General features: G+C 38.8%; 1 protein-coding gene across 2 annotated transcripts in view; it reads right to left on the bottom strand.

The window, feature by feature from the left end:
* The window catches only part of EML6 (echinoderm microtubule associated protein like 6), a 253,859-nt gene that overhangs the window by 97,329 nt on the left and 142,794 nt on the right, over positions 1–13,736 (bottom strand). For both annotated transcript variants that reach the window (XM_025353931.1, XM_025353930.1), the window contains exons 12-15: positions 11,128–11,234; positions 8,172–8,290; positions 5,664–5,850; positions 3,558–3,663 (exon numbers count right to left, since the gene is read on the bottom strand). In XM_025353931.1, coding sequence (XP_025209716.1) covers positions 3,558–3,663; positions 5,664–5,850; positions 8,172–8,290; positions 11,128–11,234 — 519 coding nt within the window. The remainder of the gene's footprint in view (positions 1–3,557; positions 3,664–5,663; positions 5,851–8,171; positions 8,291–11,127; positions 11,235–13,736) is intronic.

Here is a 13,736-nt window from a genome sequence, read left to right as displayed (position 1 = left end):
CATGTCTACTCCACAGTTACAGTGGAGGGTGGGAGGGACAGATGGACATGCTTACTGGAGGGCACAGGGAGCGGAAAGTGAGCCTGCATACCCGGGCATGACACTCTTGCCAAGTATACACACTAGCACCAGCAAAGGGAAGGGGCTGGAGGAGGCCTGACACCGAGGAGAACTCTTGGCATGCCTCCCGCCTGCTGTCAAACCCAGGCCTGGTGGCTCTCGCAATGGACCTGGGTTCTGCCTTTGGATCGGCCACTGCTGACTTTTACCCAGGCCACATCACCAAACTTCAGGATCTCCATTCTCGGCCTATAAAGTGGTGCAGGGGTTTAAGACTCAAACTATATTATTGTAACAGACTGCTATCGATAGAAATTATACCAAACAGGCCTCAGCTCACACTTTCAGGAGTCACCACAGGTCCCCACTCCCCTACCCCAAACCCCAGTCAATGACTACAGTTCATCTGTATGTAACCATTCATGGTAATGAATCACGTATCAGTGAAAGTTTTTCCACAATAGTCCTTAGTATTAGTACTTTCTAAAGCTATCAGATTCCTTTCTACCATTTACATATTGACATACTCCTTAACCTATAAGTCAAAAAGGTGAATTTCCATAATCACAAGCAACACACTTGCTGAAAAATGGGCTCTTTCCCAGTGATTGTTACCTGGGGAATGGAGACTGTATTGTTAAAATACTGAAATACCCTTATTATGCACAAATATTTCATGGTTGGGAATTTATTTGCCCAAGATGGGAATCAGAAGCAGTTACAGAATCGGGCTCCTCACCTCCTCCAGAGTATCTCATTTCTCTACCCAGGCACTGATCTGAAGGGCTGTCTTATGGGAAAAAGGTTTCTAAGCTCACTTAACTTCTTGTTCTTTCTTCTATAATACTAATAAGTCCAGAAGAAATGTTAGCTATCTGAAATGCAGAGGCCACATTACAGGGGACCAGCTTATTGCTATGAACTCAACTCATAATTAATGTCTTTGATCTGCTAATCTCTTCCTCCAAAGGTATTTAAATAACATGGGCTAATTATTTTGATTTAAAAAAATAGAAAATTAATCAACTCTATGGAGGAAATAACCTAATGATTAAATTCTATTTATATTACTCTAAATTTCTGGCCACTTTGTTTATATGCTAATACACATATGCACATTTTCATTTGCAATCAGTGATAGATGGTGTTTTGAGTTCAGTTTTTTCTTTCATCCTGATACATTGAAATGTGCATAAAATACAGTCTTCATACTTGTCATTTTGAATTACAGCTTTATCATACATTGCCAGATTGTTTGCTAGGACTGAGTCAATTTTCAGTGCTGCCAAGGGTATGAATATATTGGATTCCCAATAATGTGGTAAACATTTAGCTGTTGTTATTTATTTTTGCTACTTTAATGGGCATTTTACCACTCTTCTAAAGCATATTAATTACTTATATTGAGTATACACATATATGTCTGCTAGCAAAATTAATTTTAGGAAAAGGGCAGTTTGGCCACTGAAGAGTGGAACTATGGAGAACAAAAAGCAGAAGGAATTCATCCACATCTTTGAAATACGATCATATTGAAACTAAAATTACAGGTTTTGACACATGGCACACCTATTTTAAAACTGCATGTCCATCGAACTTCCGGGAGTGTGGACTTTGTATTCACTGTTTATTGAGTGAATTACTGAGTGTGTTATTCAGCTGGCAGGGGGTATGTGGAGTTCTCTCTCCCTTGACACTTACGCCTTCTCCTACCTCACGTCACCAGTGTAGAGCATGAACTGTTTAGCCTTGATTTTTACTAATTGAATAATCACCGAAGGCACTGAATAACTTCTAATAATGATACAGCAGCTCAGATTTGTAGAGTAATTTACAGTATGTGAGAACAAGCCTGTTACGAAAACTAAAAATTGCCCCATGTTGCATTTGTCAGCCAATGAAGGTAGTTTTCACCCAAACGTGGTTTATATTGTAAAATTCTAGCAGTAATAGGGAAAGGCAAGATAAAGTGCATGAAGCAGAGCCTCATTTGTTCATTTAGTCATTCACACTTTTTTAGTAGCTTCTATTTGCACAGCAGTATGACATGTGCAGTGGGGAGCAGAGAGATGGGATTTGCTGCCAAGTAGTTTACTGTGTGTGAAATGCATGGGAGATGCTGACACAAATAACTACGTGCCACATGGAGTGTCACAAGAACAATGGGTGCCATAAGAGCAATGACAACAAAGGGCTAAGGGATGCAGAAAAAAAGGGATGCAGAAAAAAGGACAGGTTATTTCTCCCTGTAAAGTTGGAAGAGAAAACTTCCAGCTTGACCTTAAAGGATGGGAGGACTTGAAAAGACACATTAGAACAGCATGAGCAAAGAACACAGGCAAAAGAAGGGCAAGAGTACATGTAGCCTCCACAGTTAGAGAGACGTGAAGGAGCACTAAGGGCTGGTGGGTTAAAAATACTGCTAAGGAAGGTTAAGGCCAGATCAGGGAAGGCCATGGATGTCCCAAGGGCTCCACACTGAGTCAGCCAACCAAGGGGAATCCATGTGGTGGCAATGGTAGCTGTGCTTCTGGGAGACTCCAGAAGAGGGTAGGATGGACTGAGGAAGTGGGATAGAATCAGAGACCAGCATGACTACCATGGTATAGATGAGAGGGAGTGAGGGCTTGAACAGGGAGAGGAAGGGATAGGGAAGAGAGATCAGGCTTGTGGAGTTATGGAATTTAATATTACACGTGTTATACTTGTTAAGCACTTGAATAAAATTTAGAAAAAAATTATAAAAATAGCTTTCTGTAGAAAGTCTAGAATTCTTTTTCTATTGATCTAATTTCTACAGTTTGATTATTAAAAATTTCTACAGTTTGATTATTAAAAATTTCTAGGTAGAAATACTTTTTGTGATAGGCCTTCATTCTCAAACGCTAGCTTAAAGAAAACTCACTCTAAAGGAACTTACTTTCTTCAGTTATTTTTTATGATACTGTGTTCAAATTTTAAATTAAGATGAAAACTTCAGTTCTATTTTTTCAACATAAAAGTTATTTCCAAAATACCAATGTTGTAAAGTGACCCTCTGCAGAGAATTTGCAGCCTCCTCTCTAGTACTTAGTATTTTCAATCAGAAGTGATGTGCTCCCACTTATTTGGAGAGATGAAATTGATGTTCTGAGTCACTGCCAGACATTTGCGACTAAGTCAACAGCAACAGCTGCTCTGGATTTCAAATTGCTCAAGCAAATACAGAACACAGTGTGAGCTCTGGGTAATGACTTGGGAGAGAGAAAATGAAGAAGATGGGAAGGGGTGTGTAATCTAAAGGCCACATTTTTCGATGAGGTATTCCCATGTATGATTCCCAGTCTAAGAGTGGGTAGCTGGCATACAAAGAGCTTGCACTTCAACACAAAAAGAACAACTAAGTGGGAGCATGTTTAAATACACACACACATACACACACGCGTGTGCATGCACACTCTCTCTGTGTGTGTCTCTCTCTCAATGTAGAACCATGTGTCAATGACTCTGGGCCTTACCTGAAAAATCAAGCGCACACACTCCTCTCTGATGTTGTCCTTTCAATAGCGACAGACATTTTAGAGTTTGTGTGTCCCACACATGAATAGCAGCATCTCTTCCAACCTTAAATAACAGGATGACTGTTATTAACTACTAATAAGTTATACTAACAAAGATTTTGTTCCTTACAGTCCAACACTGCTCAGAAACCAAGATAAACCCATTTGGAGAGTAGGAGGACCCTAGGAAATCATCTGGTACAACTCAGCTATTTTTGAGATGAGGAAACTGAGGCACTGTATCTCTAAGAGGCTTGGCAATCAGGTAGAGTTTCAGCAGAGCCTAACCTGATGCCTGGGCCTTTAAGGCTAATTCAAATGTCCACTGTGCCTTGTTTTTCTCAGATACTTCTACCATTCCCTCTCCTGCCTTCCCAGCTCGACACAGATTCTGCTTCTCAGTCAAGGAAGTCACTTGTACATTGTCATGATGCTATCCAGTTATTTTACCCATTCTCCATTACGCTACCCACCAGGAGGAGGCCTGGCCCCGCTTCTCCCCCTGGGAAATAACATTTTCATGGCATAACTATCTTTCAGTAAGGTGGATTATCTTTGCAGGGATACAAGCTTCTATCACACTAATCTCCAAAAACAAAGAAAATTGTAATAGTAAAGTGGTTTTCCTCACTTGTAATATGTAGGGGGATGGGAAATCTGCTGGGTGTGATGACTTTAAAAGGAAAAATGGGAGATAAAGCCATAGGCATAATTCAGCAGCATCCAGGCCACTCTTACAGAGGTCTGTGGAGGCCCAGTCTCCTGCAGGTGGCTGCTGGAATACTGTTTGCCACCGGTTTACCTTCCATCAAATACAGTATTGAGTGCAGTATCTTCTTGGGGGTTTATGTAAAAAAATCACCTCTGGCTTTTACTTTAAAAAAGAGGCTATTAAATACACATGAATCAAGCACCATCTGTTTATAAGATAGGCAAAAAATGAGGGCAAGTGAAAAAGCAAAGCAATGATCAATTACCTGGAAAACCTTATAACATCAACTAACACAATAGGTCTCTTAACGTTCAGTTGGAGGGCCGGCAAATTCATGTATAAACCAATGGCCAGTCCTTACCCTTCGGAGGATTGTAACCCTTTTAAAAAACAATTTAAAAGTTATGGATCCTTTTTCCCCCCAAATATACCTTTTAAGGGGTTGACTCCCCTCATGCTCTCATTTTCATTCATGAATTTCATGAACCCCAGGTTATGAACCCTGTCCAAAGGCTTTACCACCTGCATGTCAAGTCTCAGGAGAGGGTTTGTCTCATGTTAACCTTTGACATTATACCAAGAATGTTTTCTTAGAATTTGCCACTTAGTTAATACCAGTTGAAGTATTATCTGCAATTAAACACTCATGATAAAAACTGAACAAAAGTATAATCTATACATTTGAGGAAAAGATAAAACTAAAAATACTTTTGACAATATTACTCTTTTGCCAGCAAGGTAATACATCTGAGTTTAATAAAGTCTTTATTTAATAAATAAACTATTATTTTTCTCTTTCCATTCCCAAATGAATGTAGAGGGTCCCTGTTTTAGCAGCTTTTTCAATTATAGACTCAATCTAAGGTTTAGGCATTTCAAAAAAAGGTCAGATAAAATTCAAGGTGTTTTCATAAGGCTAAAATATAAATTAGTCAAAAGTCTTATGGTTTTAAGTCTTACAAATATAATTATACTCTAGATGTTATAGTATTTTTAAATGTTTCATTCAATAAACATTTACTGAGTACCTAGGACACACTAAGTCCTAGGCATACAGTGAGGAAGTATATAAAACTGCCCCTTGACAAAACTTTCACTATTTTAGTTTTAGCTGGTCCCATTCGTAGATCTCATCATTCCAGGGAAAGAACTCCTCAGAGGTCTCCCAATAGTGCTAGAATGCTTTGGTTGATTCACCCATCATCATGGAAGGATGCAGTGTTCACTCAATCTTCACCTTCCCATCTCATGTTTATTTCTACCCAGTATTTCTTGAATTTCTAATATGTAAACTGAATTCAAAAATTTAATTCTCTTTTTGGCTAGGCCCTAGTTTTACAGGAAATATATACCTGCCCAGTAGCCACATAGTCCTTCACTGGATGGATGGTCAGGCTGAGAATGTCGTCATCGTGCCCCAGGTACAGCCTCTGGGAGTGCTGCTGCCGGTTATACACGACAGCAACTGCGGCAATGTGGTAGACTACTTCTCCAGCTTGTGTGTAGAACAGATTGTTTCTACAGTCGTAGCCTCTATAACTGAAGCACAGGTCCAAGAAATGCACAGTGGTTGAACAAACAGCAAATGCATGGAGCAGGAGGTGTCAGAGGCAAGGCTAACATATTGACGTGAACAAGTACAAGTGGAACCCCAGGTGTCACATAGGACAGCAATGTTTAAATGAGGATATGTGGCCATTTGAGGGCATGAGATGACTTTCAAAAAGGCACATGGGCACTGAACATTATAACAGAATCTGTTTGCAGATCTTCAGCTATTGTGTGTGCTTTTTCTTAAAAATGATCATCTGAGAACACATCTGTGATGAGACGCAGGTACTCCTTTCCTATCTCCCCTCCCATAAATGCCTTCTGCCCACTGTAGGAAGCCATTCCTCTCCCCCATCTGGAATCCTACCATGCGGTATTACTCTGGGACACAGACCCTTCCAGGGGCACCAAAACAAAGGAACAATTCAAAACACAAGTATGGATGTTGAAAGAAAACAACTCTAATGACTGGCTAAGGAATCCTGCAAATCAAGTGATTTCCAATTCTTTGCTTTCAACAAAATTGTACAGACAATGGAATTACCAGCTGAAAGATCATTATTTTTTGTGATATATCAAAATCAATTATGACTTTTTTGGCCTATCATAGGAGTTTAAAGAATTGAATAACATTGCTATAAAATGGCCTCCATTCTTACCTACTTAAGAGAATAAACTTTCTCAGAGCTTACATCTATACAAGAATGAGAACTGAGAACAGACTCAATATTAAACTTTGTTACATTCTAACAATAAGTAATATAAATGCACAGATCTTGCAATTGAAAACGAATCTATCATATTAAAATAATTTCCAACAAAATTTTTCTGTGCTTAATAATTATATGTCATAATTAGTAATACATTTATGTTGACTTAGTCGATTTTACTAATACTTATAATTCAAATAAATTGTTAAGGGAACAGCACTATCTAACAGAAAAATAACATAATCTTCCTAAGTAATTAAAAATTTGTTAGTTGCCACATTAGAAAAAGAGAAAACAAAATTTATTTCGTAACATTTTAAACCCAAAACACATCTAAGGTATTACTATGTCAACATGTAATCAATATAAAAACTTATGAGATATTTTACATTCCTCTTTTCATAGTAAGTCTTCAAAATTGGTGTGCATTTTACATATGCAGAACATCTTTTTTCAGAATAGCCACATTTTAAGTGCTCAGTGGCTGTGTGTGACTAGTGGATACTGTATTGGGCTGAGTTAGAGTCTTAGGGTCACAGAAATTTTTTTTTCTTGCAGAAGGTATGGTGACAAAGGACTCTCAAGCATAAAAAGATTATGTTAGGGTAAAATTTTATGGGAAAATTAGAATGGAAATATGAGCTTAGGTAGAAATATGAATGATGTAAAATTTCTTCCTGTTACAGAAGGACTTGTTCATGTATTTTTTTTTACCCTTTTGAGACAGGGCCTCACTCTTACCCAGGCTGGAGTGCACTGGCAAGATCATGGCTCACTGCAGCCTAGACCTCCCCAACTCAGGCGATTCCTCTACCTCAAGCATCCCTCCTGGGTAGCTGGGACTAGAGGTGCACGCCACCACATCTGGCTAGCTTTTTGTAGAGATGAGATTTCACCATGTTGCCCAGGCTGGTCTCGGACTCCTGGACTCAAGCAATCCCACCTCCACAGCCTCCCAAAGTGCTGAGATCACAGGTGTGAGCCACTGTATCTGGCCTCACATATTTTTTAAGTTGATAATAGTGAGAATCAAATATTTATGGCATTTAGGTTCCTTTGCATCCATTTAAAGGACTGATGTATTCATAATATAGACAGCATCTTCTCAACTATTTAAACTGACATTAAAAAGTTTTAGTTGTCTACTTAAAATACGCAAGGGTGCATATAATTTTATAAAATTCAAAATTATTTTGGGCACATGTGCAGAATATAGAATATATTTGAAGGAAGTACTGTCCTATGGTGGAGCCAGCAAAACAGAGCAGGGGACTAGGGGAAAGGAGAAACAGGAAGTGAAGATGGTGATGAGAAAGAAGTGCAGCAGCAATGAGCAGCAGTACCCTTTATGTCATGGAATTACATGAAGTCTGAAAAATCTAGAGGCAATCACACTGTGATGGCACAGAACATCGACAAGGAAACTGGACAGAGTCACACTTAAAATAGCAACCACAGGTTCAAGTGCACACTGCAGAGAAGAGCTAGCCAGGAGGAGGACAACACTGAGGGGAGGGGATCCCTTAAGCCTGGTGCTAAGATTGGTGATAACCAGGCAGACAGAGGAACACGCACGGGCGCCCATGACAGGCCACCCACCCGTGTATGAACTGGAGTTTCAAGCTGTCCTCAGGAGCCTTTTCTCGTTTGAGGAAGGGCACTACGTGGTTTTTCTCTTTACTTTGTTGCTTTAGCTGAGGTAGATCTTCTTTGTAAACCTTAAAGTACAACAGAAACATCTGGGTGAGATGCCTTTCATGAGGTTCCAAAAATATCAGTATCTTAGCATTCTTGTAAAATCTTTAACTGCTTCAATAAAGTGTCTTTGAAAACAGAAGACATGAGATTGAATATTATTTTTTCCTAATGAACAAAAGTAATATGAACTATTTTTTAAATAATTGGGATTTTAAGATAATCTTTCTTGATTGGTTACTGTTTTCTTAATGTCTAGAAAATATATTGGTAAATTTTAAAGGAAATTAAGTATCGGTAAAATATAAATAAAATATTTTGTTTTATTTCTTCTAAGGCCAGAAATCTCTTACTGATTCTGAAATTTGAAAAATGTGGACCTTATGAGTCATGACAATTTTCTCCTGAAATCTCTCTTTGGAATTATATTCCCTTCATAGCTTCATGCATCTTAACAGATCTGAGATATAGAGCAAAGATCAATCTTGGTCTAACTTGGGACCTAAAATGTGCTGCTGATTGTACCATTTAAATGCACATAAAAACCAATCTGTTGTTTACTGTGTATTTATACTTTGCTACCAAGAAATGTCCATTTAACAGGCAGAGAATGAAATCCAATCTAGTAATAATTTCTCATCTTCATAAAGTTTTTATTTAATTAAACTATTTAAAAAATCATAAAATATAAGGTCCCTGATTAGGATTTGATCAAAAATTATTTGTAAAAGTCAGAAGAAATCTCACTAGTTTTGTCTACTATAGATGCAATTAACTAAGCTTCTAGAATCTAAACATAATTATTCATCTTAATTCATGATGCTTTCATCAGCTCACCAACGATTTACTTTAGAGCAATGAATTCTAGTCTTGATATTTCTATTGTTTAAACAGGTCTCACAACCTCTGTTGGCCTCAAATTCTCATCTGTAAAATTGAGTTTAAAAATCCCTGTTCAGGAATAACTCAGGAATACTGTGAATAGAAATCATATATCAGTGTAAGCACTGGAAAGTGAAATGTCAGGAAGAATATACAGGCTGAGTATTCCTTATTTGAAATGTCTGGGATCAGAAGTGTTTCAGATTTCAGATTTTTTCAGGTCTTGGAATATTTGCATTATTCTTACTGGTTGAGCATTCCAAATCCAAAACCAAAATACAAAATGCTCCAATGCACATTTCCTTTGAGCATCATACTGGTACTTACGAAGTTTTGGATTTTGGAGAATTCAGATTTTCACATTAAGGATATTCAAACTGTTTAAGTTGTAGGCATGAATTTTAAGTCTATCTCTTCATTCTTTTATTCATTTTCCTTAGAGACAGGGTCTTGCTCTATTGCCTAGACTGGAGTACAGTGGCGTGATCAGGGCTCACTGTAGCCCTCAAACTCCTGGGCTCAAGCAATCCTCCCACCTCAGCTTCCTGAGTAGCTAGGACTATAGGCACACACCCAGCATTTTTTTTTTTTAATAGATACAGAGACCATGTTAACTACGCTGGTCTCAAGCTCCAGGCCTCAAGTGATGCTCCCACCTCGTCCTCCCAAAACATCGGCATTACAGGAATGAGCCACTGTGCCTGGTCCATTTTCTTTCTTCTATTGGCATCATTTTATTAAACAAACACTTCCCAATTAAAGATTTCTTTTCCTAAATTTTGTATTGTGTTTAAATTTTATTGTCTCCTGATACCAGAGTATAATATTGTTTAGTGTTTGCATAATATTTCCACATTAATAATTCCCTTTCAGGCAAGATCGACTACGTTCAGGGTTGTACGGCCACAGACAATAATCTCTTTTCAAGTCCTTTTTAGTAGTCATATTGCATAATACAATGTGTCAATACACAGTTAAGATGATTTCATCATGGGGTTGACTCAAACCATTAGACTGTCTTACTATGAACACAATTTTTCAAACCCTGAATCAATGAGTGACAATTATAGGCTGAAAAGTATCTCAACTTAGTGCTTACATAGAGGCAAACCAGGTAGTGCATAGAGTGTGCACTTTGGAGAGGAGCCTAGATAAGCATTGTTATCCTAATACTACAAGCAAAGTGGACATGGGCAAGTTACTTAACTTCTTTCAATACATGGTAGCTGCCATAGGCCTATATCCTAAATCTCTATTGGCAACACTGACAGTTGACGTATCTGAAATTTGAAGTCTTATTGATTCCACATTCATGTACAGAATCTGCTTCGCTTATCTTTGTTAAGTGACAAGGAAGAAAAAGAGAACCCCCATGGTTATTGCCATAACAAGGTGGTATGTGTTCAGATTCCTCTCAGGGATTGCTTTAACACTCACTGTTTAGCGCTAAAATGATATGTCAACTTCAAAAAAAAAAAAAATTGAAGTCAACTGATCAGCTTTCCCACTAGAGGTAATTTCTGACTGGAGAGATTAATACACATTTTATTTGAGCTTTTACTTTAAGTAGATAATTACTTTGATTAAATGGAAATGGTTGCAGGAGTTAATAGAAAAACTGGGCTAACAAGCTCACATGCAAACCCACCATGCCTCAAGGGTATCCATCCTTGTAAAGAAAACACATGCTTTCGTAATCTGCTAAGAAAGTGAAAGAAGACCTATGGCTTACTTGCACATTTTTCTTCCAAAAAATATTTCAAAGTTTTAGGTGCTGGGGAGGCAAAGAGCCCAAATACCAGGGGTTCAGTTTTGAAACTTTGGGTTTAACCTACACTTAAAGGCACAAAGTAGACTACTTTTCTTGTTTTTGCCTTAATTTTCTTTGTCTAAGTACCAGTGATTTTTAGTGCTATGTCCAAATCCAATGAGATCCCCTTCTAGGGTTACAAATTTTCATTGCTCCCTGCTTACTGACCTGGCGATCATAATTGATTTGAGTTTCTTGCTCAATATCAGAGTCCAATTCGGGCACGTCAGATAAATCTGAATCAGATTCTTCACTGTAGGAATCAGTTCCACCTTCTGCAGAGGTACAATCCATAAGAAACAAGCAAAAATTCTGAGACTCTGAGCAGTTGAAATTATCTAAAATGTTTTTCCTTTTATCCTAGCAAAGTGAATAAAAACTATACCGTAGTTTTCATTTAATATAAATTGTTAAAACATCTTTCTTTCATCTTTTGGTTTAATTCAGCCCACCCTTCACTCCTTTCAGGAACATTAACAGACTAGGCCAACTTCCTTCCCCACACCACTCACCAGGCAGACTAAACTCATTTACACTTTTTCTGAGACAGGGTCTGTCTCCCAGTCTGGAGTGCAGTGGCACAGTCTCAGCTCACCACAACCTCCTCCCTCCGGGGCTCAAGCTATCCTCCCACCTCAGTCTCCTGGCAGCTGGGACTACAGAGGTGCATACCACCATGCCCAGTTAATTTTTAAATTTTATTTGTAGGGACAGGGTTTCACCATGTTGCCCAGGTTGGTCATTTACACATTTCTATTACATAGTAGATACCTGGGTTTTAAGCTTTGTTTTGTAAAATGGGCAGGTTTTAAAAAGGGAAAGGCTGGAGCAAAAATAAATCCAACCGTTTACTTCAATACAGATCCTCTTTAGCCGTTTAACCATGCCCACCAAGTATTGGTAATTGTCATGGCCCAAACCACCACAGAACTCTTGTTGACATTTATCCAAATAATTTTTTCATTTTACCACCTGGTCATCCCTGCTGACATAAGAGTGGATATAAATGAAAAGACTACATACATGTCCACTGAATTGGAACACATAGGCCCCAACCGTGAACCATTCCTTAAGCCCCATTTTGAAGGCCACTTCCATTTCAAAGGTTACCCTGTCCCCCTGCAGCCTGACTGAGCAGACTCACCACCTGTTACAATTATCCTAAGGAAGCCGAAATGTATCCTCTCCTGTTATCCCCAAAGGTTAATTCTTCACGTAAACCTTAGACCTTCAACTTGCATTTGGGAAATCCGCTGATGGTTTTATAGAAGTTTCCTTATGCGTGATGATTCTCTTTTCCCTTACTACTTTCAAAGCTCTGCCTTTACCTTTTGATAATTTAAGATGTTTCTTGGGGGTGCATCTTTTTGGATTCATCTTACTTGGTGTCCTTTAGTGCTTCCTAGATTTGGCTTATTTTCTTTCCTAGATATGGGATTTTTCCTGCTGTTATTTCTTTGAACATGTTTTCTGCCCATTTCTCTCTCTTCTCTTTTTGGCATGTTGGTAACACATAAGTTGTTGAACCACCATACGTCTCTAAGCTATCTTTACTCTTTTCCTCTTTGTTTCTCAGATTGGATGGTTTCCAGTAATCTGTCTTTAAGTTCACTGTTCCTTTCTTCTGCTTAATCTAGTCTGCTGTTGAACCTCTCTACTGAATTTTTCAGTTCAGTTGCAGTACTCTTCGGAGAAAGTTTTTTTGAGATGGAGTCATGTTCTGTCACCCAGGCTGGAGTGCGGTAGTGCAATCTTGGCTCATTGCAACTTTCACCTCCTGGGTTCAAGCAATTCTTATGCCACAGCCTCCCCTGTAGCTGGGATTACAGACGTGTGCCACCACACCCGACTAATTTTTGTATTTTTAGTACAGATGGGGTGTTTCACCATGTTGGCCAGGCTGGTGTTCAAACTCCTGACCTCAAGTGATCCACCTGCCTCAGCCTCCCAAAGTGCTGGGATTACAGTCATAAGTCACCGCACCCAGCCGACCCTCAGAGAAAGTATTTTAAAAGTACCAAAATTCATTGAGTACTTTTTAAAAAACACCTTCTATCTGTACAGTTCTCAATTTGTTCTAATATTGCTCTCTTGACCTCAGTGAGGGTCTTTATGACTATTATTTTGAATTCCCTGTTGGGAAAATCACATATCTCTACTTAACTGAGGTTGCTTTCTGGAGATGTCTTGTTCATTTATCAGGAATTTCATTTTTTCATTGTCATTGATGCTGTGTGTTGGTTTGAGTGAATTAGATTAAAAAAATATATATATACTACCTCTCCCTATCTCGTCAGACTGGCCTTGTATAGGAGAAGGATCTCACCAGTCTGACTGGCCAACGATTTTTAAGGTGCCTCTCAAATCTGTGTGTTTGTCCAGACTACTGTCTGTTTTGGCGGCCTCTAGAGCTTAAGATGTGCCATGTCCTGTTGGTACCACAAGACTGTAAAGGTGGAACACATCAGACTCTCTTGATATGTAGCTAGAAGGGTTGGAGGGTGGGCTATGTGTTTCAATTCCTTCTGTCTTCACAGTGAAGCTGAGCACAGTCATTTACCGCTCACTTTTTCTGCACTAAGCCAGGTAGAGAATCTGTGACAAATGCCTGTACTCACATTTAGGCTGTATCCTCCAATCCTGGTGAGATAACTCCTGAAGTGGGCCCATTGTACCTCTACCTCTTCATTTTCTGTGGTTTAAGTCCACTCAGGAATGCGAAGCCCTGTCAATTTCCAGAGCTAGTTCACTAAGGAGACAGGTGGGAGCTATGGAAG

Source organism: Theropithecus gelada, chromosome 13 (assembly GCF_003255815.1).
Source record: "Theropithecus gelada isolate Dixy chromosome 13, Tgel_1.0, whole genome shotgun sequence".
NCBI classification, from domain to species: Eukaryota; Metazoa; Chordata; class Mammalia; order Primates; family Cercopithecidae; genus Theropithecus; species Theropithecus gelada.
This window is presented reverse-complemented; position numbering and strand designations above follow the sequence as displayed.